Genomic DNA, 26,944 nt, shown 5'->3' with positions numbered 1-26,944 from the left:
GCAATAGTAAGTGCAGTTTACATGTTCAAAGGGGGTAGCAGCGTAGGAGGAAGTATTAGTACAAGCATACAAACATTTGCATCTCCGAAGAGAAGAAGATGAATCCACTTTCTTATATTCCCTTGGTTGGGTTTTTGCATCAAGGCTCTGCATGATTGTTCTTTAAGTGACAACCAGTGACTCTCTCACAGACAGATGGCCTTAATTTTTCTGAGCTTTTGCCTTATTTACAGTAATCCAACAGTCTTAAGATTGTTGCTAAAAAGGTTGACAACATTGTCAAACGAGACCCTCTCGAGAGCTTACCTCATTAGATCTGTGACACGCGACATGACACCAATTACCTACTAGATGCAACGTGGATGGGTTTTTCATGTTTACATACAGGTTATTTACTTGCAAACGGGAAGGATCTTCAACGGAATCATCAATGTTTTATCAATTCAGATTTATGAATTTTTCATCAGCTGAGAGATTCTTCAAATGTGAGCCGAGGCAACTTAGGGGAGGCATGCTGAGAGCTTGACAGTGGTTGGAGGCTTCTTTATATGCACTCCTTCAAGTGCTGCTCTCTGTCTCTTTTGTTTTTGCATGAACAATGTTAACTTTCTTTGCCATTCTAAAAGCCTTGTTGAACATTTCTTGCCTTTCTGCTGTATATTGCGCAGAAGTAAACTACATTATTCATTTGTTGTTTGGGGCTGCATCAAAACATCTCCGCTGCTGTAGTCGGTGACATGCCAATTGCACTTGGAATTTTTTTTTTTCTCTAAACGGGTATTGTGCCTTTTCTACCTTACTGGAATTTAAAGCCACAGTTTGTCAATGCTACTGCCATATGCTACCCTCTTTTTTCATATTATTTTTGTAAGTCATACACAGTAGTTTGCAAATCTAGTTCCAGCTCCAGCCCTGTTGTTCAGCCCAAACCTTTAACTCTTTCCTGCGGAGCCCCCATGAGCATCTGAAAACAGGCTAGCTCTTCAGGGACAGTCTGCTGTGAACTAGATGCATGGCTGACATGCTGGCTCGCTTTTGTGTGCTGGCGTACCCAAGTAAGAGAGTAAAATGACATTTCAAGAGAAAGAAACAGTTTGGCATATAGACTGTTCAACTCTGGCACAGCACAGATGCCAAGAAAGAGAGTGTTCTGAATGATCTGGAGGGAAAAAAAAAGGTAGTCCATTGGCCCAAGCTCATCAACAAATCTGGCATCTAAAAATAGGCCAGAAAAGCAGAACTTAGTTTAACGGTTTGTATCAATACACCACAACATATTATGCGTGTTCAAAGCTATACATAGTGAAAGTAGGGATGTAACGATATCCAAATATCACGATACGATATTATCACAATATGAAGCTCACGATATTGTGGGGAGGTCACAATATTGTAAAAAAAAACAAACGAGCTCATACTAAAAAAAACACAATATTGTGCTTTGTACATAACAGCAATACATATAAACTACCTTCAATCTCTGATAACACTTAATATTGAGGCACTTAAATGCTAATGCAAGCCCATATTGAGTTCCTCCACATATTGACTCACTTCAAAGCATTTTACAATCCCCTTCATCTGACAATTAGTGTATTTTAAACATAGAAGGGCCAAAACATCCCTAATGAAAATTAAACTGCACTAAAAACTAGCCACCAGACGGTGATATAACTGCACAAATGGAAATCAACCTGACATTTTTTTAACAGATGTGTAGCTTTTAAATATTGTGAACATGACGACGACGATAATGTGGCAGTTTTAATATTATGATATCACGATATTGCCGGTATCGTTACATCCCTAAGTGAAAGTAGTGCTTAGTTTATTTAAAAATAAAATCTACTTTTGGAAAGTCCAGCCTGCCTTCTTTCCTGCACTTTGGTCCACCATATCAAACATTTGACACCACTGGTTTCTTCAAGCAGCTGTGTAATAATTTGTTAATGCCCACAGGGGCTTTTTCAGTTGGAGTTTTCACAGTGCACAGTATAATTAAGAAATGGCAGTTGAGGTTAACTGTGAAGGTCAAGATAAGATTGGGAAGATCACAAAAAGGCTCAAAGAGAAAATTGGTTTCAGAAGCCAAAGGACCACACACATTTTTATTTTTTTTTGAAATAGCAAGCTCAGGAGGGACGACGTGCCATTCGTATAAATAAATACTTTGCTTATTATGATGTACACAAGGTACATGCCCAGAATATACTCTACGACGGTATAATGAATTCTGGATTCCACTTGCTACCAATAAAGCACCATATCTTCTGTGAAAAATAAGAAGCTTGAAGATGACATCTTGAAAATACCCAAGCAAATAGATGTTTTATGAGATGCCAATTCTAAAAATGAATCTGTGAGTAAGCTGCTGATTTTTGGGCCACTATGATGTAACAACAAGCGGGGCTAATTTACATGATATTGCAGAGTTTCTCCACCTGAGACTTGATTTAAAATCAAGTCAAAAATCTACCGCATTCATGTTACTACCTTTGTTTCAAACCCAAATAGTAAGTAGAGCTGCATTGACTTTTTTTGGAATCACGAGTTAGCGTTAGCTAATAGTATCAGCTTTTTGTGAGAGGCACATAGGGTAGATGGCTGTTAAGATAGTAGGTGTCCATGGCAACTATAATTTAGTGGTTTGGTGATGAAGTGAAAACTCATTAAGTATGTACAATGTGAGGTGTGTAGACTTCTTAATACTTCAAGTATTTCGATGAAAACATATCACATATATTTATGACAATATGTTTATGACCTTATAAAGCTAAACGTATCATATTAAATACAAGACATTTTGAGCCCTCTATTTCATGAGGATAATATTTTTTTCCCCCATTAAAACCCTGATGTGTATGATCTGACACATGCATTACACGGATAAGACATTAGCATCATCCCGCTGATGGCTTTTCCAACGACCTTGCAAGATCGCCCCAATTGAGAAAGGAGAGACACCTATACTTATAAATAGTGGGAAATGTTTTTTCCGATTTTTGGAAACACTAATATGTTTGATATGTCTGTTTATTGTTATATTTTTTGACAGTTACAAATGTACAAATTTAAAGCATTGTGACCGGATGTATCAAATATGATACAAATCGAGTCACATGTGGAAGCTGATTTTCAAAGAAAAAATAATTGTTCAAATAAATACTCTATTTATAAAGAATCAGAATTTTCTCTCATATTTCATGGTTCAGGCTTTATAGGCTTAACTATGGGCAAAAAAAAATGCAATAATGTGTCTCCTTTAAAAGAGATTTTGTCTGTCAAGAAGATGATTTGTGTGCGCGTGTGCCGCATGACCTACTTGGTAAAGTCAGGAGTCTCCAGTTAGTCTGCTTGAAAGTCAATCCCGGCTTCCTGCTTGCATCAGTACACTGCACAGACTTTTTTTTTTTTTTTTTGTGGGCAGAAGCGACGGTGCATAAGGTCTCCACAAACATGGATGGCTTTTCTCGGGCCTCGTCTACGCTGCACTGTGGAAATATCTTCAGTTGCGGAACTGAAAAGTTAAAGTATCACTGCACTACTATATAATTTGGTGCTGAGCAGCTTCTGAAGGCAAAAGGCCAAAAAAAAAAAAGTCAGTTAAGGGTTGTTGGTGTAATTATTGCATCTTGAGGGAGGGAGAGAAAAGCTCAGTGCATCATGTGGAAGAGTTACCGTAGGCTACTTGGCAAACTAGACCCGCATACGTGATCCAGGGGAGTTTTCAAGGCAAGCCTGAGGCAGCCCCAAACTTTAAATGATCATAAATTATAGTTCCTAAGCCTGCTCTTAAATGTAGAGAGAATGTCGGTTTCCCGGATTGAAACTGGAAGATGACTTCACAGGAGAGGAGCTGGGAAGCTCAACCTTTTTCGCTCTCTGACTGCTTTAGGATATTTTAGAATCCACAAAGGAGCTCTTTACGTTGGGGTTGCCTGAATATTTAGAGCTTGATACAAATGAGAAAAACGATAAAATAGCCTCTCAATATTGTCACTGAGAATATAATATTCGGGGATTGTTATGTTTCTTCTCTTACTTGTCCAGTGAAGAACTGATTTCTCATTTTACAATTGATATTGAAAAAACTGCTTTCGCCAGTTCTTTTGACTCATTTAGTGTGTCACTGCTGCATGCTTGACAAGAAGTTGTGAATGAGAAGTGTTTTTAATTGTTATTAATTGGAGGAATGAGTGAATACAAATACACATGAAATTAATTCTTTGAGGTGGAATCATCCTGGCAATTCTGGATGTTGTCAGGTTTAAGAGAGAATAATTAAGAATCTTCTGAGCACAGTTATCTTTGATTAGACTGAATTTATTTTGGTAACAAGCTTGGATAAATCTAAAAACGGTGCTCGCTCTTTTTTTTCTGCGTCCCATCTTATAGGGCTGGAAAATGAATAACCAATGTTACTTCTTGAATATGTATCCCATATGAAGTGAACTATGTAAAACTCAAACTGAACCACTGGTCAACTCTTAACTTACTTAAAGAGGAAATCAATATCAGAAGGTGGCCATTTTGCCACTTGCTGTTGAGTGAAAATGACATCACAGTTGCTCAGGTCTCAGGTAACAACCAATCACAGCTCAAATTCAGAAAGCAGGTGAGCTGTGATTGTTCGATGCCTAAGCTTGAGTAACTGTGATGTCATCTTCAGTCAACAGTAACTGGCAAAATGGCCGCCCACTGAGATGGATAAAAATGGTTGGATTTTGCTTTAACTCATATTCCACATATGTAATATCAATCAGAATGTCATGTTTAGACGAGTGAGGTCCCATATAATATATTATTGTCAAGAAATGTTTAATGTTGACTAACACTTTAAATAAAGAAAAAAAAAAATGTTGAATTTGTGTACAACATCAGCGCTAAAGATTTGGTTACTAAATATGGGATTTAACAAAGTTGAATAATTGACTTTAAAGGGTTGACTCTGTCTCACTTGTTTGTATATCTCAATCCTATATACAGCCAGTGAGTATTGCATTCAATCTAGATGTAAGCACTGTAAAGAGGCACACAGAAGTCTGCAGGATGCAATATAAGCCCCGAGGCATTTTCTTGTCAGATGTTCTGTGGAAAAATGACTCTCTCAAAACTTCCCCTAGTTTACTTTGTGCCCTCAGCAAATTAGTCATTCCAGGACAGTAATGGTTTTATTTGGCGGTGACACTTTGCAATGGGCTCTTTTTTTTTGGTCAGACAGAGGCTAACTACTTCATTGGCATTGAGCAAAGTCTTCCGGAACAGTTAAAGAGGCCATCTGTAAAATGTAGCCAAGCTGTGGGTAGACCAGCAAGACTTATGATTACACTGATAAGTTGAAACTTAAAACGTTTTTTCCCCCGCTTGCAACTCTCATCATGTCTGCTTGGTGACTCTATATGCCATCAACTGTTTCCATCCGAGACTGTGATTTTTTTTTATTTTATTTTTTATTTTGGCCATGAGACTTGCATCTCTCTACAGTCGAGACTGTGTGGGTGTGCTGCTTAAGTTTTGCTAGGATCTCATGATCAAGATTATTAGAGGGTTGTCAAGGTCTTATTACAAGTAGTAGTTCCTTTTAATTTTGCTCAAGTGATGCACACTGGCAAAAATGGCGAACTCTACTTAAAGACTAACGATTGGTCATGTTAGTATTTAACTTTGAGATGCCTCAACTTTATCCCCTATAGTCCTTTTTGCTCTTAGCGTGATTTTTGCTTTATGTTTAGATGCGAATGCACAGACAGATGTTTATAGTCTTAATTAAAAACAGTGCTCAGTGTTTTATCTGTTTTGGAATGGTGTGGTCACAACATATTCAACATGTAACTTCTTCTGTTACACATGATAACTTTGGCTTGCCCATTACACTTCTGTTTTGAACAAAGGCATAAAGTTACAGGAGGGCACTGAATTGGTTACAAAATAAAAGAATGAGAAGCAATGCCTCTAAAAGATTAACTTGGGGGGAGTAATCGAGTTAAATGGTCCACAGAGACTTCAGTAAGTAACGCTATCTACAATCCAGTCCCTGGTGGACATAATAGTGAAAGTAGTTTTGTGAGAAAAAGAATTTAATGTTATGGTCATTACGGAAAGGTCACGAGAGCAGCCATGTTGTATGGGTTGGAATTGGTTAACAATGACCAGAAGACATGGACCTGCACATGGCAGAGTTGAAGATGCCGAGATTGTCTTTGAGAGTACAAAATTACTAATAATAAATAAATACATGAATTAATACTACTACTACTACTACTACTACTACTACTACTACTACTACTACTACTACTACTACTACTACTACTACTACTACTACTAATAATAATAATAATAATAATAATTATTATTATAATTAAAAGAAGAAGAAAAATTGCAATCTAGTATATTCACAGCATGTTAATTTTCTAATGCTAAAAATTGGATTGCTAAAAATTGGATTGTTAATTTCCTATATGCAAAATCACCATTCTTTCACTTAATAATTGCAAGATAATGTATGTGTCCCTCCATCCCTTGTTACCGGGAGCCTGTGGCATTATTAAGTCCTTAAACGTAAGAGTGATTGTTCAATTACTAGAATTGGAGCAGAATTTCTCAATGGCTTTGTCTTTGTCAGCTTAGTCTTTCTAAGTTGATCTCTTTTTAAGTTTATTTGTAAAACATTTAGGGGAAACACTAAACAGAAAGCTAAGAGTACAACAAATATGATGCACAACAAGCATCATAACACACAACCTTTATGACACTACAAGGAAACAACTAACATTAAAACAGATAATTTAGCTACTATATGTACAAATGCCGCAAGGCATTCTGGAATCTCCAGTGCCATCAACTTCCCCAATTACTACAGCAGGAGGCGAAGCTGCAGTTCCCAGCATGCCTAGCTGTATTTTGTAATGTTGTTTACCGGAGTAGTAGTTGTTGTAACAATACTAGTACCAGTAATAGTGTGCTTTTACATACAGACAGACTTGTTTTGTATTCCAAGAGAATGATGCCATTCGGGTTTTGGGGTGTGCCTCCAACTTGGATCATACGTAAACAGTTGGGTTTTCCATACAAAGTCACACTGGTGCAGTTCTAACCAAGCCTTGTTGCAAGTAGATTGCCGGCGGGCCACATGTAGCCTGGTGGTTGCCTATTGAGTTAGATAAATAAATAAATGAATAAATAAAGTATGTTTGTAATTTTTAAACAGTGCCAGATTAAGCTTGTGTATATATACAATTATGGTTGTATTCCTCCGTTTCACCTTGCGAGATTAAGGTATGTTTCTGTCATGTCCACCAAGAAGGCTGTACAGCTGTGTGTACAAACTCATGATTTGTCTTCGTTTTCCTTCTTTAGATGTTGGGAGAGCAGTTCAAGCCCCGGCGCACATCACAGAGAAAGTCATGCAGCTATTCAGGAGGAAAAGTGAATTTACCTTCTTGGCCTCCATCCAGCAGAAGTCCTCAACGTCGGGTGTCATATTCTCCATCCATGAGTCAGAACACAGGTAATCCATCCGTAATCCTCTTCATTTTGTCTTCAGCTCCTTTCTGGCACAACTTCACTGCAGGCGGATTACACTTCTTCCTTTGTAATAAGATGAATTCTCATGCTCGAGTTGTTTGCAGGTGGCCGCTGTAGAGGTGTACTTAAGACTGGTGTTAAAGATCACTTATTCTGGTGTCATTGTATATGAGTAGTCGATGGGAGGCAATTCTGTGGATGGGATAATGCAGCACCGCTCAGGCAGAAAGATAAGCTTCCATGTATTGTGTCTGTAAGATGAGTCCAAATGCGAAGCGTGCTGATAATGCTTATCACAGGATGTTGCATAAACGGGCATGCAGTCCAGGAAATAGCCTTGCACCTGAGTTGCAATCAACTTGTACGAGTACATGTGCACGGATCAAGCTCGCAACCCAAGTGAACTGTTGTGCTGTGTGCGGTGTTCTGCTAAATAATTATGGGTGGCTGAACATTGACTAGGTGGCACGGTGATCGAGTGGTTAGCACATCTGCCTCCCAGTTTTTAGGACTCAGGTTCGAGTCCAGGCTCCGGCCTTACTGGGTGGAGTTTGCATGTTCTCCCCGTGCCTGCGTGGGTCTTCTCCGGGTACGCCGGTCTCCTCCCACATTCCAAAGACATGCATGGCAGGTTAATTGGGTGCTCCGAATTGTCCCTAGGTGTGCTTGTGAGTGTGGATGATTGTTCGTCTCTGTGTGCCCTGCGATTGGCTGGCAACTAGTCCAGGGTGTCCCCTGCCTACTGCCCATAGCCATTAAGCTAAACAGACTTTCCTAAGGCAGAGCTATGTGGTTGTTTAAATAGAAAATGTGAAAGTGATGATGCTTTACGAGTTTCTGCTCTTGAAGTTTGGGGACTTCGTCAGTGGTGGTAGGTTTGTCAGGAAGGGATGAAACTATCCATGGATGGTGTGAATTGTTAAACATGTTTGGGCAGTCTGATGGCCATAAAGCGTTTCAGACTGGTACTGAACAGCAGTCAGGGGCAGATTATTATTTTTTTTTTGCCGGGAGGCAGTTTTTCAACACTGCTCCAAAGTCAATTGGCGAGCAATGGGGCAGAAATGACATCCTTACAAAATCAACAAAGCCTAAGCTTTCATGGCCTCAAGAGTGTCTAAATGATGTCTGAAATGAAATAGCAAAAAGGAAGTACTACAGAGTAACTTTTGGGCCACCCTGTATGTGCTATGTTCAATTGCCTCGTGCACTCATCTGACTCGCTGACTGTGTTTGATTGTCCACTTCAGTCGTGTTCGACCCCTCACTTTTTTTATGTACGTCTTTGACTGGTTGTTTCATGTGTTGGCTGTAGTACAAGTACAAGTGGCTGCAACGAGTTCACCCCATCTCCCTGACAAACTGAACAACTTGTTTTAAAGGAGATACTAAATTGATTTTCTTTGTTGAAAAAATGCAACTCACAAAGGCAAAGTGAATATCTGACAGTGTGTACTGTGTATGTTAATGCTAAGATTCAAGAAAATGGCAAACTCACCCAAAGAGAAAATAACCACTGTTGTTGCTTAATTAATTGTGATGAGTACTGATAAAGGTGATCTCAATAATTGGACTATATACTAGTTTTCCATGTCCATCCATTATCTCAGTCTTTTCCTCTCTGATGTAATATTCTGACATGGGTTCAGTTAAATAGTGATGACCAGATAGGAGGACCACAAAAAGCAGGGAGTCAATAAAACAGTGCATGATGTGCCAAAAACAAAAAGGTATTTATTTTCCCAAAAAATTCAACAAAGAAAGGGCTAACAAGACATGTGGAATCAGAAATACTAAATTAACACAAGAAACAAGATAGAAAGTAACAAACCACATCAGGCAACGCAACAAGACAATGAAAATCAACCAACAAGGACTGAAAGAAACCAGGAAACTAAATACGCGATAACATGGAACACGATACTAGTGGCTAAGGGGGCTGATTTGAAGACACAAAGGACCGGGTTGACGAGCACACGTGAAAAACAGAAGACATGAAATGAAACGAAACCAAAACAAATCTAAACATAAACACAGATCATGACTGCAACAGTAACAAAAAATAATCCACAATTGCAATTTCAATCAATTACAGAACAGGTTAAAAAGTGTGGACTTTTTTGTACTCATTTTGCCTTGTACTCTTATTATAGGGTTGGGTATCCATTCTAATTTCCTCAATCGATTCACAAGAGCTCAGCTCGATTTGATTCGATTGTTCTTGATTTGATTTACTTCACTTCAATCCGATATTGATTAATTATGGAGCATCAATTTTTCTTAATAACAAGGACCAGATAAAAACTCCACAAATATTCAATTCCAAATTAAGTATTGCGGTGGCAGTAACTGGTTAAATGATTTAGTTTATTAATAAGTCAAATTGAATAATTGTAAATATGAATTAAAAATATTCTGAATTGTCTTAAAGTGTAAAAAGTCAGGTCTTTCATAAACATAAAAAAATACTTTTAAACTCATGTGAACAGTAAATATTGAACAATTCAATCTTGATTACAGTATTGTATTTTTTTTAAACCAGCCCTATCTTTTTTAAATCCACCTGTCAAAACAGCAGAAAACTGGTAAAGCACAAATGTTGTACGTATACTTGCAGACAATAAGACTTATTATGAATATCACTTCATCTGAATATGAGCTAATTTGTGTTAGATTCATGGAACAAGCTAATCACGTAACCAGTGACTTGCGTGGGCAGGACATAACACAAGATGACACCGATACCTTACCGAGAATCATCCGTCTCTTTGTGAATGACGGTGACAGAATGCTGGATGTTGTGTTGTGGAGCAGCGCAGCTACCGGGATTCAAAACCTTCACTTGCTGCATATATAGTTAAAGAAGAATGGAACTGTCACCAAGCTAGGCAGCAGCAGGCTGGGGCTGTTTTAAGAAAAGCCGCTGTTGTGAGTCAGACTTCAAAACTGCAAGTGGATCGTAATTACAGTCAGCGAGATGGACAGAACCTCCAATGACTCTGAGCTGACTTGTGTTCCTCTGTGAACCCGTGAATCCTCTCTGAAGACACTATTAGGGCCTTCATCCGTACCTATTCTTTGCCATTACAACACAGACTTCCCATTCTGCTATCTAATAGACGGCTCGCTCTATCATATTGGCTGAACCATAATTCCCTCTTTCGTCTTGTTCGTCAGATTTCTCACAGTACAGTCCAAGCATCCTCTTTTTTCCCTCCCACCTCCCCAGCCAGCTCAACTACAAGGAAATAGCAATTTTCACTCATCCTTCAATCTGCTCATCCTCAAAGTGAAAACAGCTTTTGAATGCAAGCATTTCTCAGTCCCTGCTGCAAAATCACAAGGCGCTTTCTTCGCTTTCTTTGTGCTTTTTTTTTTTTTTTGCAGCTGAATACTACAGTCAAACCGTTTCTGTCTAGCCAGCACTTCTTCTCAGTAGACCAGTAACACTTATTGTCACTTAGTAGTGATAGCTCTGTGATAAACAAACTCAAAGCTCTGTTTCTCCACTGTTCTATTTATGTGAGTATTCAAAGAAAAAGATGCTCAGTGAGCAGCTCTAAGGTGTGTGAGTCCCTTCCATTCGTCAGTTCTTCGGCGTAAGAAGCTCTGCTAAGGACACGTCACATGAATTTTCCTGATGTTTTAAAATACATTAAAGGGAAAGGAATACCACCCCAAACATTCTTGACAATTATATTCTATGCAGCTCCACTAGTCGAAATGTTGTATTCTGCTTAATATTGTTTTAGTGGAATATGAGTTAAGCAACACAATCCAGCAGTTTTATATCAGAAGGCGGCCATTTGCCTGTCGAGTGAAAATGACATCACAATTGCGCAGGTCTCAACAACCAATCACAGTGCAGCTTCAGAAAACAGGTGAGCTGCGATTGGTCATTGCCTGAGCCCCGAGTTAACTGTGATGTCATTTTTATTTGACAGCAAGTGGCAAAATGGCCACCCGCTGAGATGGATAAAAACGGCTGGATTTTGCTGCTTAACTCATATTCCACAAATGTAATATTAAAGGGACAGTAATGTGAAAAATCAACTCTTTGAGCTTTTAGCCATGTTAAAATGCTAATTCCTCACCAAAACCATCACACAAGTGGTGTTTTCCTACATTCACCCCTCTATGAGAAATTCTCGGTCATTCTGATCTCAAAGCACCAGCCCTTCCCAACCTGAGAAAATGAGCAGGTGCTCACTTTATGACGTCATTAGGTGCGGAGCCACCCCCACAACGCCACTGCGGACTAAATGCACACTCACTTTCTCTGAGACCTCCATGTTCGCAGGAATCAAGTAAACTTAGACTAGTGAGGTCACATATAGTATTATTGTCAAGAAATGTTTAACTCATTCACTGCCAGTCATTATAGAAAATTTTTACATTTCCAATACTCACGTGATATTACATTCAATAATTATATATAAACCGAATCTACCAAATAACAGAATAGACTCCCTACTTTTTGTCCCGTCCCGTTCTTTTATAATTGACAGCAGAAAAATGTAGGTTTGCCAAAATACAGCCATTTCTCCCATGGACTCTGAAACTGTGTTTATTTCCTATAAAATGGGGCAATGATGTCATCTACCGGTTGGGCATCAGTAAAGTTGTTTCCAAGTTTGATATTTACAGTGGAGCATGCTCAGATTCGCCCCCATTTAGCACCGCTCTAAAAAATACAATTGACAAGTATACTTGTCAAAGGCAGTGAATGAGTTTTAAGTTTGACTTCCCCTTTTTGAAGTGCTGAAAACATAAACACTGAGAATAGTTTAGTACTGAGAATTGGCGTAAAATATTTCACCATCTCAGTTGGCCATTTTTTTTTTGGCTGGTGCCAAAAATTAGCCAAAGTAGGCTGAAGAATTTTCTGGCATGAGTCAGACCTCTTTCATTATGTAAATATTGAGCGCTCTTATTTCATCAGTGGCTGTCAGCGGCAATTATGAGTTAATTATAATTGTTACTTACAGTTGGCCCTTCTCATTTGCATGGTTCCACACAACAGACACTTAAAAGAAAGTTAACTGTTTATTATACTAGTTGGTGGCCAGCTCATGGGAAACCGGTCTCCTGGCGGCGGAGTAACCGCATCACTTGGTGTTGTGTCGGTATGTGGATCCACATAAATTCTGACAATTCAGGGAACGTTAACCTTTTATTAAACACAGCAGCATACATTATTCTTATTACTTTATTATTATTCATACTGTGAGAATGTAATATTTGAGTGACAGGTAAGATTGGAGCAGGGCGTGTCGTGCCGATTCGGCGGACACAACCACAGTCTGAAAGCTAATTTAACATACTTGCCAATTTTGTTTATTTATTTTCTCTTCATTCAAATTTGGTAGAGTTGTTAACAACACGGCAGTGTGTCAAATTTATGACTTTTTTGTTTCTTTTTTTTTTTTTTTTGTCTGTAAAGCTCAGTAGTCCATAAAGCCATTGCTGCACGGAGCGGTGCATGAACAACAATGAAAGGTTGTCATTTGGGCTCGGTTTTCTCTGCCGTTTTGTTCCCAGGCCCAGAACAGCTCTGCAGTTCACAACATTCATACCTGACATTTGTGTTTATCCTGACTCTCAGGTGTTGCTTTTCTTGTTGTTTCAAAGCCCATTGTTCCTTTTTTGAAAGCATTTGACAAGATTGCTTGCCAACAGGCGGAGCCCCCCCAAACCATTGTACAGTAACTGAAGCGGCTGCTAGCAGAAGTTGCTCCAAATCTCCTTCAGCCCGCCTCCGCTGGGAAAATCACTTGTCAGTTAAGAGTACGTAGTCTTTTTCCTTTCATAAAAGATTTAGGGCTATTCAAAGATAGCCGACACAACTTTGAGTAGGGGGTGTAGATGGAGAGATGTGATGACTTGAATGCATTTGGATTGCTTGCTACATTTTAGCAGAAAAATGCGCCTTTATACACGCCATAATTGTGTTGTATGTGAATCTCGATTGCACACAATGAACTTTTATGTTTCTGTTTTTAAGCCTTCGTCTTGTGCTCCACATCACATCAAACTGAAAATGGGAAATCAATCACTGTCTCCATCACACCGAACTAATCAATATACCGCCGTTAGTGTTGACAGGTGCACATATCAGTCTTCACTGGAGGGTGTGATCAAGATATCTTGATCCAGAAATTTCCCATAAAGCTTCTTCTAAAGTTTCACGTCTCCTGACGAGTTATCAGAGACTCAAAAGCATCTGCACATTCTCTCTTGCATTTTCTGGTTTGCGTCTCCCTTCTGGATGGATAATTGGTTGTCATCTGCTCTCATAAAGCAGATGTGTGACACCCGGGATGAATGGGAAAGGGCACAGATGATATACAGCCCTCCCAGCAATCACGAGTGGGGCAAACCTTTCCATGAGAAATGAAGCGCATCCATTTTGATGAAGACGACTTGTTAGCTCAAAAGCTTTTTCCCAATGCTGTCACACTCATGGGACTATTTATATACCAAAAAGCTCTACGAGCAAATCGGCTCAGGTTTTATTCTTACTCACATATATGATTATTGATTAAGAAGACAAAGGCAGAGGACATGAAATCACGTGGTGGAAGCTGAGAAAGAAAGACCGTTGTGTGGCTTTTCAACACTGCTCTTCATAATTCTTGACTAAAAAATATCTGCAGGAAAAAAAAAATGCTCGAACTTGAGAAGCGTCAAACTGCCAGTGTGAAGTAAACATTTTTGACTGGCAAATATGTTTGAAAATATTTGCAAGTACATTTGAACATAATTGTAAGCTAAATGCTAATTTTTTTTTTCCCATAATGCCAAATTAAACAATAAAATGTGGTATTCTCTGAAGTAAACGAATATTGATTTGAGATTTGCTGAATTTATTTTGTTTGTCCGCTTTAATTTCTTCATAAAGTAACACCAAACTTGCATTTCTTTGCTATCGCGGAATACGAAATGGGCTCACATAAAATAGTTTCTGTGCTCTGCGGATGCTTATTTCCGTGCCTCATTAGTTCTCATTGCCAGTTATAAGTTAAGTAAAATGCAGGTTGTGTACGTTATCAATAAAAAAAAACCTAGCTCTTAAACTCTGGATAGAGACTCTTCGTTTGTATTTAGTGCAGTGCAGAGACACTTAAACAGATTTTCTTTTTTCATTGTCTGTCAGGCCATGTTTACTACAGCTTGCCAGTAGATTATTCCCCCTCATTAAATATTCCCTATTACAACAGCTCCTACTAAATGTTCTATAAAACAAATGCCGGCTGTGAAGTGGAGTTAATGGCTTAGGTGATTATTTCATGAGTCAAATCTAGATAAAGGTGTGTCTGCCCGCTCAGTGAATCCAATGAAGCTTCTCCAAACTTTGACAAGGCTTCCATCAACTGAGACGCTGAAGCTGGAGAGCTTTTATTATCGCTTTACTCTTCACTCAATGCAAATGAATCTTTCCCTAGCTGACAAGTATCATTGATGGAGACGAGCTGTCAGGTCAGCGCCCGCCCGGCGCAGCCACACCGTGATGTATTCATTTCATTTCAGAGTGATGACATGGTGCTTGAAGACCGGCGCTGGGGCCGGCCTGCCGTGACGTTATTTACATCCCCTTTATCTGGGATGCTCAAACACACACGTTGATGGAACACTTTCACCGCGACATGTTTTGGAATGCAACTCCCTGTTACATGTAACATGCGTCTTTGTGATACGTAATTTATTTTGTTTTGATCTATAAATGCAGTGTTAATGTGGTATAATTATGAGCCTGGCCTGAGTGGGTGGCTGATAGGCTATCATTAGCTGTGTCACATGGGTTGAGCTTCCTGATTATACCCGATTTGCTTGGCCTACTCCGCATGAATTTTTTTCTTTGTCCTGATGAATTGATTTATCTTGGGTCAGAAAAACACATCCATACAGTATTTTTTTAAAGTATCTTTGATTGTCGTCTGTTATATTAGTGCTGTCTGCATGCGCTACTATTGACGTTTTCTCAGTTTCATTCAATATTACAAACAGAAAAATGCACAAGTCTACTACCACAGCATATCCCACATTGATATTCTGTGGGAAGGCCACACTCTCCCTCTACATTAATATGCATGATACTCTTGAGCTGTTGGTATTGAATGGGCTTGATTCCAATGCCATTGTGTGTGGGTTCTTGTGTACCTCAGTATATTCCAATTGGCAAGGAGGCTGCTAGCTTTGGGAAATGTTTTGTATGTTATCAATGGTTTTACAGTGGTTCTGTAGTTTGACATGTCCATGTTGTGCCAAAGGTTCCACTGTTGAGGTCATCTGCTGCCACAGGGAAGCTCAAATGTCATGACTAGTTGCCTGCAGCCCTGAAGCTGCCGCTGCGGCTGGCTGCCTCCTAATTCAGCATGGCTGATGAGGCTGCACACAATGCAAGATACAGGTCAAGTGCCTCAAGTTATAGGAAAAAAATAGGAATAGAAGCTTAGACGGTGAGAGGAATATTACTTTTATTAGCTGATTTTATTTTTTTTTAATGCTAGGCTTATGTTACAGTCTGACTCAATCTTACAATTTGGGCAGGGAATCATTGACAAGAGCTTAAAGAAAAATATCGGGGTTGTAGTTTCCTCTGGTAAAGAACTGCGCTGATTTTTTTTTTCTTTTAAAATGTCCCTATAAAAGATAAACAAATTATTAGAGCTTACATCTTGATGCACTGTAGTTTTACTTAAGCATACAGTATTGTCCAATCAATACTGTGATTGGATATAACATACAATAGAATAGTACAATTTTATTATTGCACATTGAGAAGTGCCATTAAATTGAAATTCTGCCCTTCAAGGTGAGAGGAAAAAGGATGAAAACAAAAACACATTTACAGTCTACTCAATACATTGTGTCCATTTTTTGTCTAAGTGTTGTAATGTAACTATGTGTTGTGAAAAAAACAACATTGTTAAGGAAAGAAAACCACAAAATGGCTTCCACATATAGATGTACAAGGTAAACTGACATATATTCTGTAACTAGCAGCACAGGTGTCTTCAAACTTCAATGAGCCTACTTAAAGGCAGTCACTGAACATTTTCGGTATGTGTAGATCACACTAAACGTGGACCATAGAATTTTAGAAGGAGAACTGTCTAGAGATTAGAAAGACAACTATGGGCAAGCATGTTGAATACTAAGGCAATAAGTCAAGACCGGCAGGTGTTTGTTTCTGTGATTACAGCTGTTTAAATTATTCAGCGGTTTAAGGTCCAACTGACTGAATCTAACCTTCCTGGACTTGGCTGCAAGTGATAAAACTGATGAGAAATTAAAAAAATAAAAATAAATGCAAATAGCAATGATCAACTTCAAGTCTTCAACAGATATTAGAGGTGGACTGCAATGTCGAGGGAGGGAGGGGGTGAGGGAGGTTAGAGAGAGAGAGAGAGAGAGAGAGAGAGAGAGAGAGAGAGAGAGGAGGCATTTTACGATCATTCTTACGTGCCAGATGCATACTGTACACCCACGCCAACTACTGAAAATATATTTTTAAAAAACGATCGCAACAATAATTAGCACTTTATGAATGAATGAATGAATGACTTTGTTGTCGTCCTCTGCTCTGTACAGCTAATGGCGCTATAAACGCTTACTCTCGGTCCAACCTCGCTTTCTGATAATGTCATCTTTCTCGCAACTGTTACTATAACAACCATGTTCTTGGTGCAAATCCATTGCCATGTGTGGTAAATCAGGTGCAAATTTGCTCCAAGCTGACAGTTTTGTGGGCGTGTTTGTGCCGGTATATGATTACAGCAATATCCTTAGTGAATAGGTGGGTAACTGGGCGCAGACTGCGGGTGCAATTGTGGTGTAATATTTCGCGCTATTACCGGATGCAGCGCATTCTTAGTGAATATGCCCCTGGGTGTTTCTGGAAAGAAATGTGCTGTCCGGTATCATAAATCTCGGTCTTCCAAAAGGATCATCAAGCCAATCATGTCTGACTTTTGACCTTCTCCCCTCCCTTTTAGCTACTTTGAGTTGGAGAGCAGCGGCGTTCGAGAGGAGATCCGTTACCACTACCGCTTCAAGGGCAAGCCCCGCACCGAGTCCTTCCCCTACCGTCTTGCTGATGGCCAGTGGCACAAAATTGCCCTCACTATAAGCTCCTCCCACTTACTGCTGCACGTCGACTGTAACAGGTACCACCCGAACCGCACACACTTAACACCTCGATAACTGCGGCAGTGTGAAATCATTTCCATGCTTCCACATGAATTGCGGGTATTTTCAGCTCAGTATTTGAAGGCTGCTGTCTCTGATATGGCAGGTTGTTAACTGCGTTGGCTCTGGAAATACCCAAGAACATATTAACAAGCAATCGCGCACACGTCACTATAACAGGAACGTTACTTCTCAATGCTGCTGTGAGCTGGTGCACCCAGGACACGCATCCCATAATAAAGTGGAAGTTAACAATGATATAATCGCTCATCGATTGTGCGGTCAAGGCCCTATTCTGCAAGAGCTCTCCGTCAGACTCAGAGCTGATCTATAAACATGTTTTTCAGAGGTGATGATCCCTCTCAGTCGTCCCCCCTCCGAGTCAGCAAGGCATCACTTGTCCTGCCCCCAATGCACTCGCTGCAAGACAGCCACTCAGCAAACGAGCGGGGCAAATTCGAGAAGTGCTAATGCCTCTGTCACCCATCCAAGATGAAAAGTTGTATGATTCACAGGGGGTTGTGTTGTAGTATTGATTTTTTTTTTTCCCAGACGCCTATTCCTCCCATCAGGCTAGAGCTTTGTCGATTAATTATAGCCGCAATGTCTGTCGTCGCTATTCAGAAGATAAAAACCAGCATGAGGGGGGCTATTAAGAGAAACCGATCAAAACATGACTGGTTAAAGTCGTATTTGGACTTTTCTGTTCATATGCAGTTGCTGTTCATCACAGGTGAAAAGTGGTTGGCACATCTGCCTCACAGTTTTGAGGTTTTTGGTTTGAATCCAGCTCCTGGGTGGGTTTGCAAATTATTACTGTGCATTAGTGGGTTCCGAAACATGCATGTGCGTAGGTTTAAATGAATGATTTTTTTTTTTTTAAAGTAAACTTCATGAAAATCAGTTGCGAAAAGGGCATGTATATTGATTTATTTTCAAAATACATGCAGTTCTTTTAACAGGAACGTCACCTCTGCCAACATGGCTGCCATTTTGTGACGTTGTTAGCGGGCTGCTACAGCACGCTGGCACGTCTTCTGTTCATATTTGTGATCTATTGTATTTGTCATGAACCAGGTAGAAATCTGTTAACCAAAAAACTGACAAACACAAACAAACTAGTACACTAATTATAAAATAACACAATGTTGACTTTTGGCATTGTACTGTGAATCAAGACTTAAAAAAAATGCCATGGTTACCAAGGCCCTCTCAGTATCAGTGTAAGACAGAAAGGTTGGCCACGTTCTCTGCTCTGACCTGTGGTTACTAATCTGCATTTCACCATGCCCCAGCAGCAGCAGGTGACACGGCTTGCTGGCAAATCACTTTTTAAAACAGCTATCGGAACAAACCAAATTATCATCTCAGCATTTTAGTCTAATGTGACCCTGAGGAAAACTTTTAGGGGGTAGTGAGTAAGGCAGTGCTCTCTGTGTGGCCAGTAGAAACTAAATGTAATTGAAGGTAATTTATCGTACCAAACTTATTTTTGTGATTTGATTTGATGTGATAGATTTTAGTGCTATGTAATTTTTGGGAGCTCCGCTAATCGGCGTGCTTCGCTGTGTTGCTTGCCTGTCAACAGCAGATTCCACTGTGTCACTTTAACAACAAAACAAGCCTCTGTTGCCTCCATTCCATCGCGTACAAAGGTTTCCACTTACGATGTCCTGACTGACTTGCTGTCCCTGTAGCTTACTCTAACCTAATAGATGGCAGAGCTCAACATAGTTAGGCATCGGGCACAAAGGTTTTAAATATTAACAGGTTTTATATCTGTTTTTGTTTTCTCTCTTTACAGTGATTACAACCGCGTAAATGTGCCTTGAATTATATTATATTATTATTTGCAGACATATTAATTTTTAGGACAAAGACTCCACTGTTCATTTTTTTTCCATGCCCATTACTGCCCTGTCTGACAGTGCAGATTCTCTCTTAATTGCTTTTGTTTTGCTGTGTGATTAATGTGATTGGCCTCAAAGCATATCAGATGAGCTCGGTTAATCTCATTGCAAACATGTCTATACCATGTAGCACAACATCGGGAAAAAAACTGAAGTACAGTTTTATTTTGCTTTTGAGATGCTCTTGCAATTCTGATGCAATAAAAATGTAGTAATATTAGTCTGGTGAACATTTGATTGTACTTGATTGACAGACAATAATGTTAAAATGTTACTTTGAAAAAAAAATCTTGTAAGGTTAATACACTTAAAAAACATCTTTCGTATTTATTTAATTCAAACATGAACATCGGTTACACATCATGATTAAAATATCTTCGGAAAATTACAGTTTACTACATTTTAATCATAGTCAACCGATAATTAAATGTCAGTCAGCATCATGGAATGATTGTCCTCAAATTTGTGGTTTCCATTGTAGCATGTTTTAAAATATAAGTCTGTCATGTCATGTCGGAACATTTTAATGTGCCCCAACATTTGTTCACTGCACACATAATTATTCACTACAGGTTTTTAGTACTGAAGTAGGGTAGCCACAGAAATGTGAGATGCACATTCAGTTTAACTTGTTTTGTTTTTTTAAAATCACCTTAAATGGGCTCTTTGTACCAATTTGCCCAAAAATATCTTTACAACAGCCTTTTTATTTGACCAGTTATCTAATTAGTAGATTAATACCTCAGCTGTTCACAATGGGAAGGCCTACTCCCTGCAAGGCTCTGGCCAATAGTTTTCAGACTGGATTCAGGTTTGAATTCCCCGCCCGATGTCTGCGGATTTGACGTCATATGCGCATGTACGTGAGGAAGGTTGTGTGCAGTTTCATTTTTTGGCCACAAGTGGCAGTAGCGATTCTAAGTTGAATTTTATGCATTCAGTCGCTTTAAATGTGTGCATTGGTTTTAATTTACAGTGCTAGATCATTCCTGTTAGTTGGTTATGGCTCAAAGTCTGTCGTACTTATCGTGACTAGCTCTTCATGTAGTAGCCAACCAGTGCCTGTTTGTAAAAATGAGTAGCAACTTCAAAAGTGTTTTAACGATGCAAAGCGATGCACCGTTTTACCTGAAAATGTTGGCGCTTCACGAGATATTTTATTTATGGGCATGGAAAGTCCTCTCGCAATATGCTTGAAAATGAATATATCCATCTTGCTCAGGAAGAGCATCCATATCCGAATGAACTGATAAACAATGCTTTTATTGGATCATAGTGTTTTGCTGTAGGCCTTTTTCATCACACAAACCCATTTGCGCGACTCCAAAAGTGTTATTACGGAGCACGGACTAGGTCATGCATTTACAGTACTCCATCGCATTATGCAAATGTGTCTCCACATTCTGGAAAGCGAATTAGTGGCACACGGCAAATATATTCACATACATCCTTGTCACTCAGTCGGGTTTTTGTTTTGGAATAGCTAATCATAGTCATGACACTTACAACCTTGTGTTCGTCCTCTACTTGCACGAGGTCACTTGTGTGAACACTGGCGAGTGTTTCCCAAAGGGCCTCAGCTGTTGAGCTCATTACTGCTTAGTTCCTGATGCCAGCTCTTTCGAAGCCTTTTATTTGGCACACCGTTTAGACAATGCTCTGCTAAAAATGTGATAAAAGCCGAGTCGATGCAGAGCTGGGTTTCCCCTGGAAGGCTTGGGCTTTCTTGGGGTACAACATGCGGCTCGGAACAAAACCTGCAGATCGACTCAATCACTCTTTGCTTCTCTTTTCTGCTTGCAAGCTCATTTTGATCGAATGGATCACAGAAAAACGCTTCCCCTGTCACCAAGTCGAAAATGTCTAAAACTCCACCAGTGAGAACGTTTCATTCATAGGTAAAAAAAAAAAAATCTTAACAGCCGCAGCATTGCCTCTGGGGCACACTTACGCTTGCTAGATGCTCTATCAGTAAAAGTATAGTGACAGATTAGATGTGTCTTCATTGTGTGTGCGTGTGTCGCTTGCAATGGGACATTTTCATCAAAAGGTCATTCTCAGAAAGGTCAAGTGCACTCTAAATTGCTTTGCATCATCTCCCGATATGTATTGTACACCTTGAGCGACATTTTTAATGCAATTGCTGTCATTTTTCAGTACATTCCATTTCAAAGTCTCCCTGTGTAGTCATTTCAATAACTGCACAATTGTGGCAGCTCTCAGGCAAAAATCATCAGACGATAATTCTGTTAGAAAATATATATTTTTCTTTTTGTTTTGTATTGTCACGCTTTCCTTTTTTCTTTCTTTTCTTCCAGGCTCGTGTTATGCTAGTTTTAATTTCAATTGAATTTTAGAGTCACAAATTTGAAAAGAGAGAAAGAAGGCTTCATATTTAGGTACAGGCACGCTCAAAGAGCAATATCATGCCAGAATCTGACCAGAACTGCAAGCAGACCCCTACGGGTGGATGATGTAAATTGGTCAGCGCGATCAAGGTCACCGCTGTAAAGTGGGTACCTACCAAGACCGAGCGATTAAATTATGTTAAAGACAATAGTAATAACAAAGATGTGTTCAATTGATTCATTTATACAGTGATTTGAATGGTTCAATTGATGTGGTTGTATTTATGAAGGAAATACGATGACATCCACCACACATTTCCACGGATCTCAGAATCTGGATCAAATTCACCAAAAGCGCGTTACACTACCTGATCCAATACTTAGACATGGTTCCAGCCAGCGTGAAGTTTAGTCTATTTTTGGCTGCCAAAATGACGTATGAGCCTGGGGCATATAAAAATAGGTGTCCTCGGTTTGCCCAGTATGGCACAGAGGCGTCTGCTAACCTCGCGGACACGCTAAGGCAAGACTTTTACACTTGAGCCCACATGTACTGTCTTCTAATATAGAGCCCTTTGTACTTATATTTCACTTTCAGCATTTTATAAGCTTTCACAAAAATTAGGATCAGTTTTGATCATTGATTTTTCAAAACGTTGAGCTAAATCTTGAAATGGGTATCTCTCATATAGTTTTCCCTACTCATAATCTCATCCCAGCTAACAACTCTATTTTAAAATAATCTGTCTCATCTGTTAGTTGCAAAAATTACTCACTAAACTAGCTTGAGGCACAACCATGTGTTGATTATCATAAAAAAACAACACGTCGGCTTCTACCCGCTGCACAACAGTAATTTGAAGCCATTTTCACCTCGCCATATTTGTCGCAGTCACCAGCATGGCTAATGCTCTGTGCGTTCTGGCTGCAGAAAGTTCCCCCTGAAGGCAAACCATCTTGAGACCCAGCTGCTACACACGGCTGGGTCGCTTCAGCCACGACAGGCCAGTCAGCTTAGTGGTGGTCCTCGGTGCCTCCTACTGTATAAATGTCAGCCAGTGATGGGGAAAAAAATGTTAATGGTCTGCAGACGAAAAAAAATAAATAAATCCTGCTGACCTCCTGTGTGTATTGCCAGCGGCAGGTTTAAGACGCTACATGATCAAAGCGAGGCGCTCGCCCTCAGTTTAACGCTGCCACATTTCAATATCTTCCTGGGAGGAATTTCACGTGTAAAGTCCGATTCAATCAATTCAATGTATAAATCATAGCCAGGCCATTACTCTTAGTAATATAAATGCTTAGTGGTATTTGATAATTGATGTGATTGTTAAATTGGCAATCGATCTGTTTTGCTTGTTCCCAGTTTTAAGACAAACCTGAAGGAATATTTTTACCTTTTTTGCAAATATTAACACATTCACTCCCAAAAACGTGTAGAAGCGTTTTTAATACTTTGTCATTCACTCCCAAAAATGTGTTTACACGTTTTTTTTGTTTTGTTTTTTTGTTTTTTAATGCAAGAGGTTCATTTCAGCATCTGACATGGAGAGGTGGCTTAAAGTAATTGTAGTAAACACAGCCAACAGGTGGCAGCAGAGTATAGGAGATCAGCCAGGGCCATGTTGCAACCAGCTCTGTCAGTGTTTTCACCAGGAATGTGAATATTGATGAAACTTGGCTATATTCTAATGCTAATGGATGCAAAATGTAAACAGATACATACTTTTTTTTTTTTTCCTGATGAAAGAAGCGACTCCAATCTTTCTTTTGGTAGGTTCCATGTTTTTATAGCAATAGAACACAATGTTCTGTGGACCTTGCAAAATCTGTCAAAAGGGAGTTTCTTCAATGCAAAATGGCTGGGAGTCAATGAGTTAAGATATACAGCACACCATTGTCGATGTAATTTTCATTCTCAAATTTAGTTTTGTCACAGTTAATGCATTAATTTAGTGTTCATTTATTTATCATTGAGGTTGACATTTCCTAATATATTCCTTGTATTTGTCATCGGAGGAATAAGATCATTTTTGACTTCTGATCATTTGACTCTCGAAAATGAAACATTGAATTGCAGGCAGTTTATGGATGTTAGCTTCATTGCGTCAGTGCCTAATGAAGGAGAGAAACAGAAAGCGATCCACCTTGAAAGTCTGATAATGATGCATGTTGTATTACCTTTGTGTCCAGCAGCCATAAAATGACATTCCGCGTTCCTCATTTACTATGCCAGTGAGCTCAAAGATATTTTTCTCTCCATTGCTACCCAGCATATCAGCCTGGCAAAACATTCCGAATGTGAAGATACGTGATCAACTACTGTGGGATGTTATATTGCTGTGGAGCATTAGGCTAATGATGAAATTGCAATGAAACGAAACATTTTATGATGGCTGTGAATTATTTTACTTCCTTTTTGAATTGGGTTAAAAATGTTACAAATGATGGAAAACAACATATTTAAAAGTTTGAAGTCAAATCTTGAATTGCTGAGAACAGGATTGTATTGTTACAGGCTAGGGGTGTGAATTGCCTAGTACCTGACGATTCGATTCGTATCACGATTCACAGGTCACGATTCGATTCGATACCGATTAATCCCGATGCGAATTTATAAGTCGATTTTTTTCATTCAAATTTAGAAAATACTAATCAGTAAGCTTGTAGAGTGTAAGATTTATATGAAAATGTATTATTTATTTATCTGAAATTTCAGTCTTATAGAGGTTGTAATCTGTTTCATGTTTGAACAGCATTAAAATAAAATATTAAAGCTTAATGTTCCGTTCATATAACATTCTTCCATGCTCAAGGTGTGAATCCTAACCCGAAGTCAGACGTTTTGTTGAATATTTTTCCATTAAAAATGGAAGTTTAAAAATCGATTCACACACACACACAAAAAAAAGGCAATGATGATAAGACGTTGAATCGGTAAGACTACCGAATGAACAATTCTGAGCTCTAAAAAAAAAAAAAAAAAAACGATTTTTTTTTTTTTATTGAATCGATTCGAGAATCGCGCGATATATCGCCGAATCGATTTTTTTTAACACCCCTAGTTACAGCTCTAAACGACATGTGCAATTATAGCGTTTGAATCAATGGGCAACTTGCATTTTGATCAATGGTTGCATCTTTACTAGCAGCTGAGGCAAAAATTGCAGAGAAGTTTAACACTCTGCCAGGCGACCTAATGAAGGGCATTTTAAAATGTCAATGGATGCATTGGGTTGAATCTATAATTATTATTGTATTTTACAGTTTTGCTGTTAAATATTCTGCAATTTTGCTTGAAGTCTACATCATGGTGCAACTTTGTTAGACTTTAAATATTCACCCTGTATTTTGAAGAATGCAACTACTTAATAAATGATCAAGATTTTGAATAAATCTGGTACTTAGCCTTCAATTTTCAGGTTGAAAGCTGAAATCTTAGCTCGGAACATCAAGGTCAATTCCTTTGTTTTTGTTGCATGCTGAAGACATTTGGATGTCAGATCAAAAGATGAATACCAGTCAAAAGTTCGGAATTCCAGCTTTTATGTCATGGTATTTACATCTAAATCATTGTGTTAAATGACTCAGGACAGAGCATATTTTGATTGAAGCCACCCACTTTTCAAGTGAGCAAAAAACATGTATTGGAACTTGAGCTTGCATGGCTCCTTCTGGAATCGGCTCACTGGTCTCTATTGATGATGTAACTCATGATGGTTGCAGCAGGAGAATTTCTAAAGTCGACAAAACCATTCTGAGTGGCAATTTACAGAAAATGCATCCCGTGGAAGGTCAAGTCAACCACTAAACATTAAACCAATTACCTCCTGAAGAGGAGAATGAAGGGAGAAACAAGCGAGAACTGAAAGAGGCTGCACTAAAGGCCTGGGAATTGCTAATTAAGAATGCAACAGTCTGGTGAGATCAATTAGTCGTAGGCTTGATGAAGTTATGGCAAGCAAGGGTTATGCCATCAAGTATTAAATACTATTCACTAGGGGTGTCACGATTCGCCAACTCCACGATTCGATTTAAATTTCGATTTTGGGGTCACGATTCGATTTTTTTTTCGATTTTTTTTTTTATTTATTTTTTTTCTCCGCTCCCCCACTTTATAACACAGAGGCATATGCTTCTGTAGGCTAAGGCTAGTCTATGATCATTGGTTCTATTCATTGTACAGTAAATCTTATTTCAAAAGATCGGCTACATGTAGGTGATGCAATTTCCATATTATTTTTGTGTAAATTTATGTAATATATGATAATTGACATTAGGCAGGAATGATCAAATTCAAAGAATTTATTTACAATATAAAGTTAACCGTCTTGTTCTTACTGAAGTGTAAAATAAAAAATAAAAAAACAAAAACAAAAAGTCACAGTGGGTGCCTGCCATCTATTGACTGTTTTTGGTTACAACAGTGTGCTGTGCGTTCCTCTTAAAATAATGTGCAATGTGCAACAACAACAAAAAATATATTGTATCCAAAGTCATGGAACAAATACAGCCTGAACAAACTATATCCCAACATTTACAGTTGCTGGGCATACTGTAGCGTGGTTCAAGTACACTAATTAAATGTTTGAATCCAGCGTTTTCCAAGGCTGCAGGTCTGCTGCTATAAATAGACCTATGGATCTGGCGTTTCGCGCGAGCTGAAGTGTGTGGAAGTTTCACTGTAAATGAGGATGAAATAGTTGGTTGGACCGTTGTTTTCCCACTTCTAGTTGAATTTGATAAATCTAAATCTTTGTGATGCCTGCGTAAATGTCCCGTCATGTTTGTCGTGTTTCCCGTTGTTACGGCTGGCGGCTCGGGCCCGCCGCCGGCTCCGCTCCCCTAGTATGTATGTGTGTGTTTGTGTCGGCTGGTGCCCGTATAATGGTACTTCAGTTTGAATGCGCCAGCGCGACACTCTGATTGGAGGACTGTGCCAGCGCGACACTCCGATTGGACGACTGTGCC

At 39.1% G+C, this 26,944-nt stretch overlaps 1 protein-coding gene across 2 annotated transcripts in view; it reads left to right on the top strand.

Annotated features, from left to right (window-relative positions):
• Window positions 1-26,944, top strand: part of LOC144017634 (protein kinase C-binding protein NELL1-like) — a 144,770-nt gene that overhangs the window by 14,048 nt on the left and 103,778 nt on the right. Inside the window, exons 1-3 of one of the 2 annotated variants that reach the window (XM_077519408.1) lie at window positions 6,821-7,275; window positions 7,357-7,507; window positions 17,523-17,693. In XM_077519408.1, the coding sequence (XP_077375534.1) occupies window positions 7,404-7,507; window positions 17,523-17,693 (275 nt within the window). In that variant the 5' untranslated portion in view covers window positions 6,821-7,275; window positions 7,357-7,403. Of the gene's footprint in view, window positions 1-6,820; window positions 7,276-7,356; window positions 7,508-17,522; window positions 17,694-26,944 lie in introns of those variants that run through there. The other variant, XM_077519407.1, reaches the window with a different exon arrangement.

The sequence above is a fragment of the Festucalex cinctus genome, chromosome 4 (genome assembly GCF_051991245.1).
Source record: "Festucalex cinctus isolate MCC-2025b chromosome 4, RoL_Fcin_1.0, whole genome shotgun sequence".
Lineage (NCBI taxonomy): Eukaryota > Metazoa > Chordata > Actinopteri > Syngnathiformes > Syngnathidae > Festucalex > Festucalex cinctus.
This window is presented reverse-complemented; position numbering and strand designations above follow the sequence as displayed.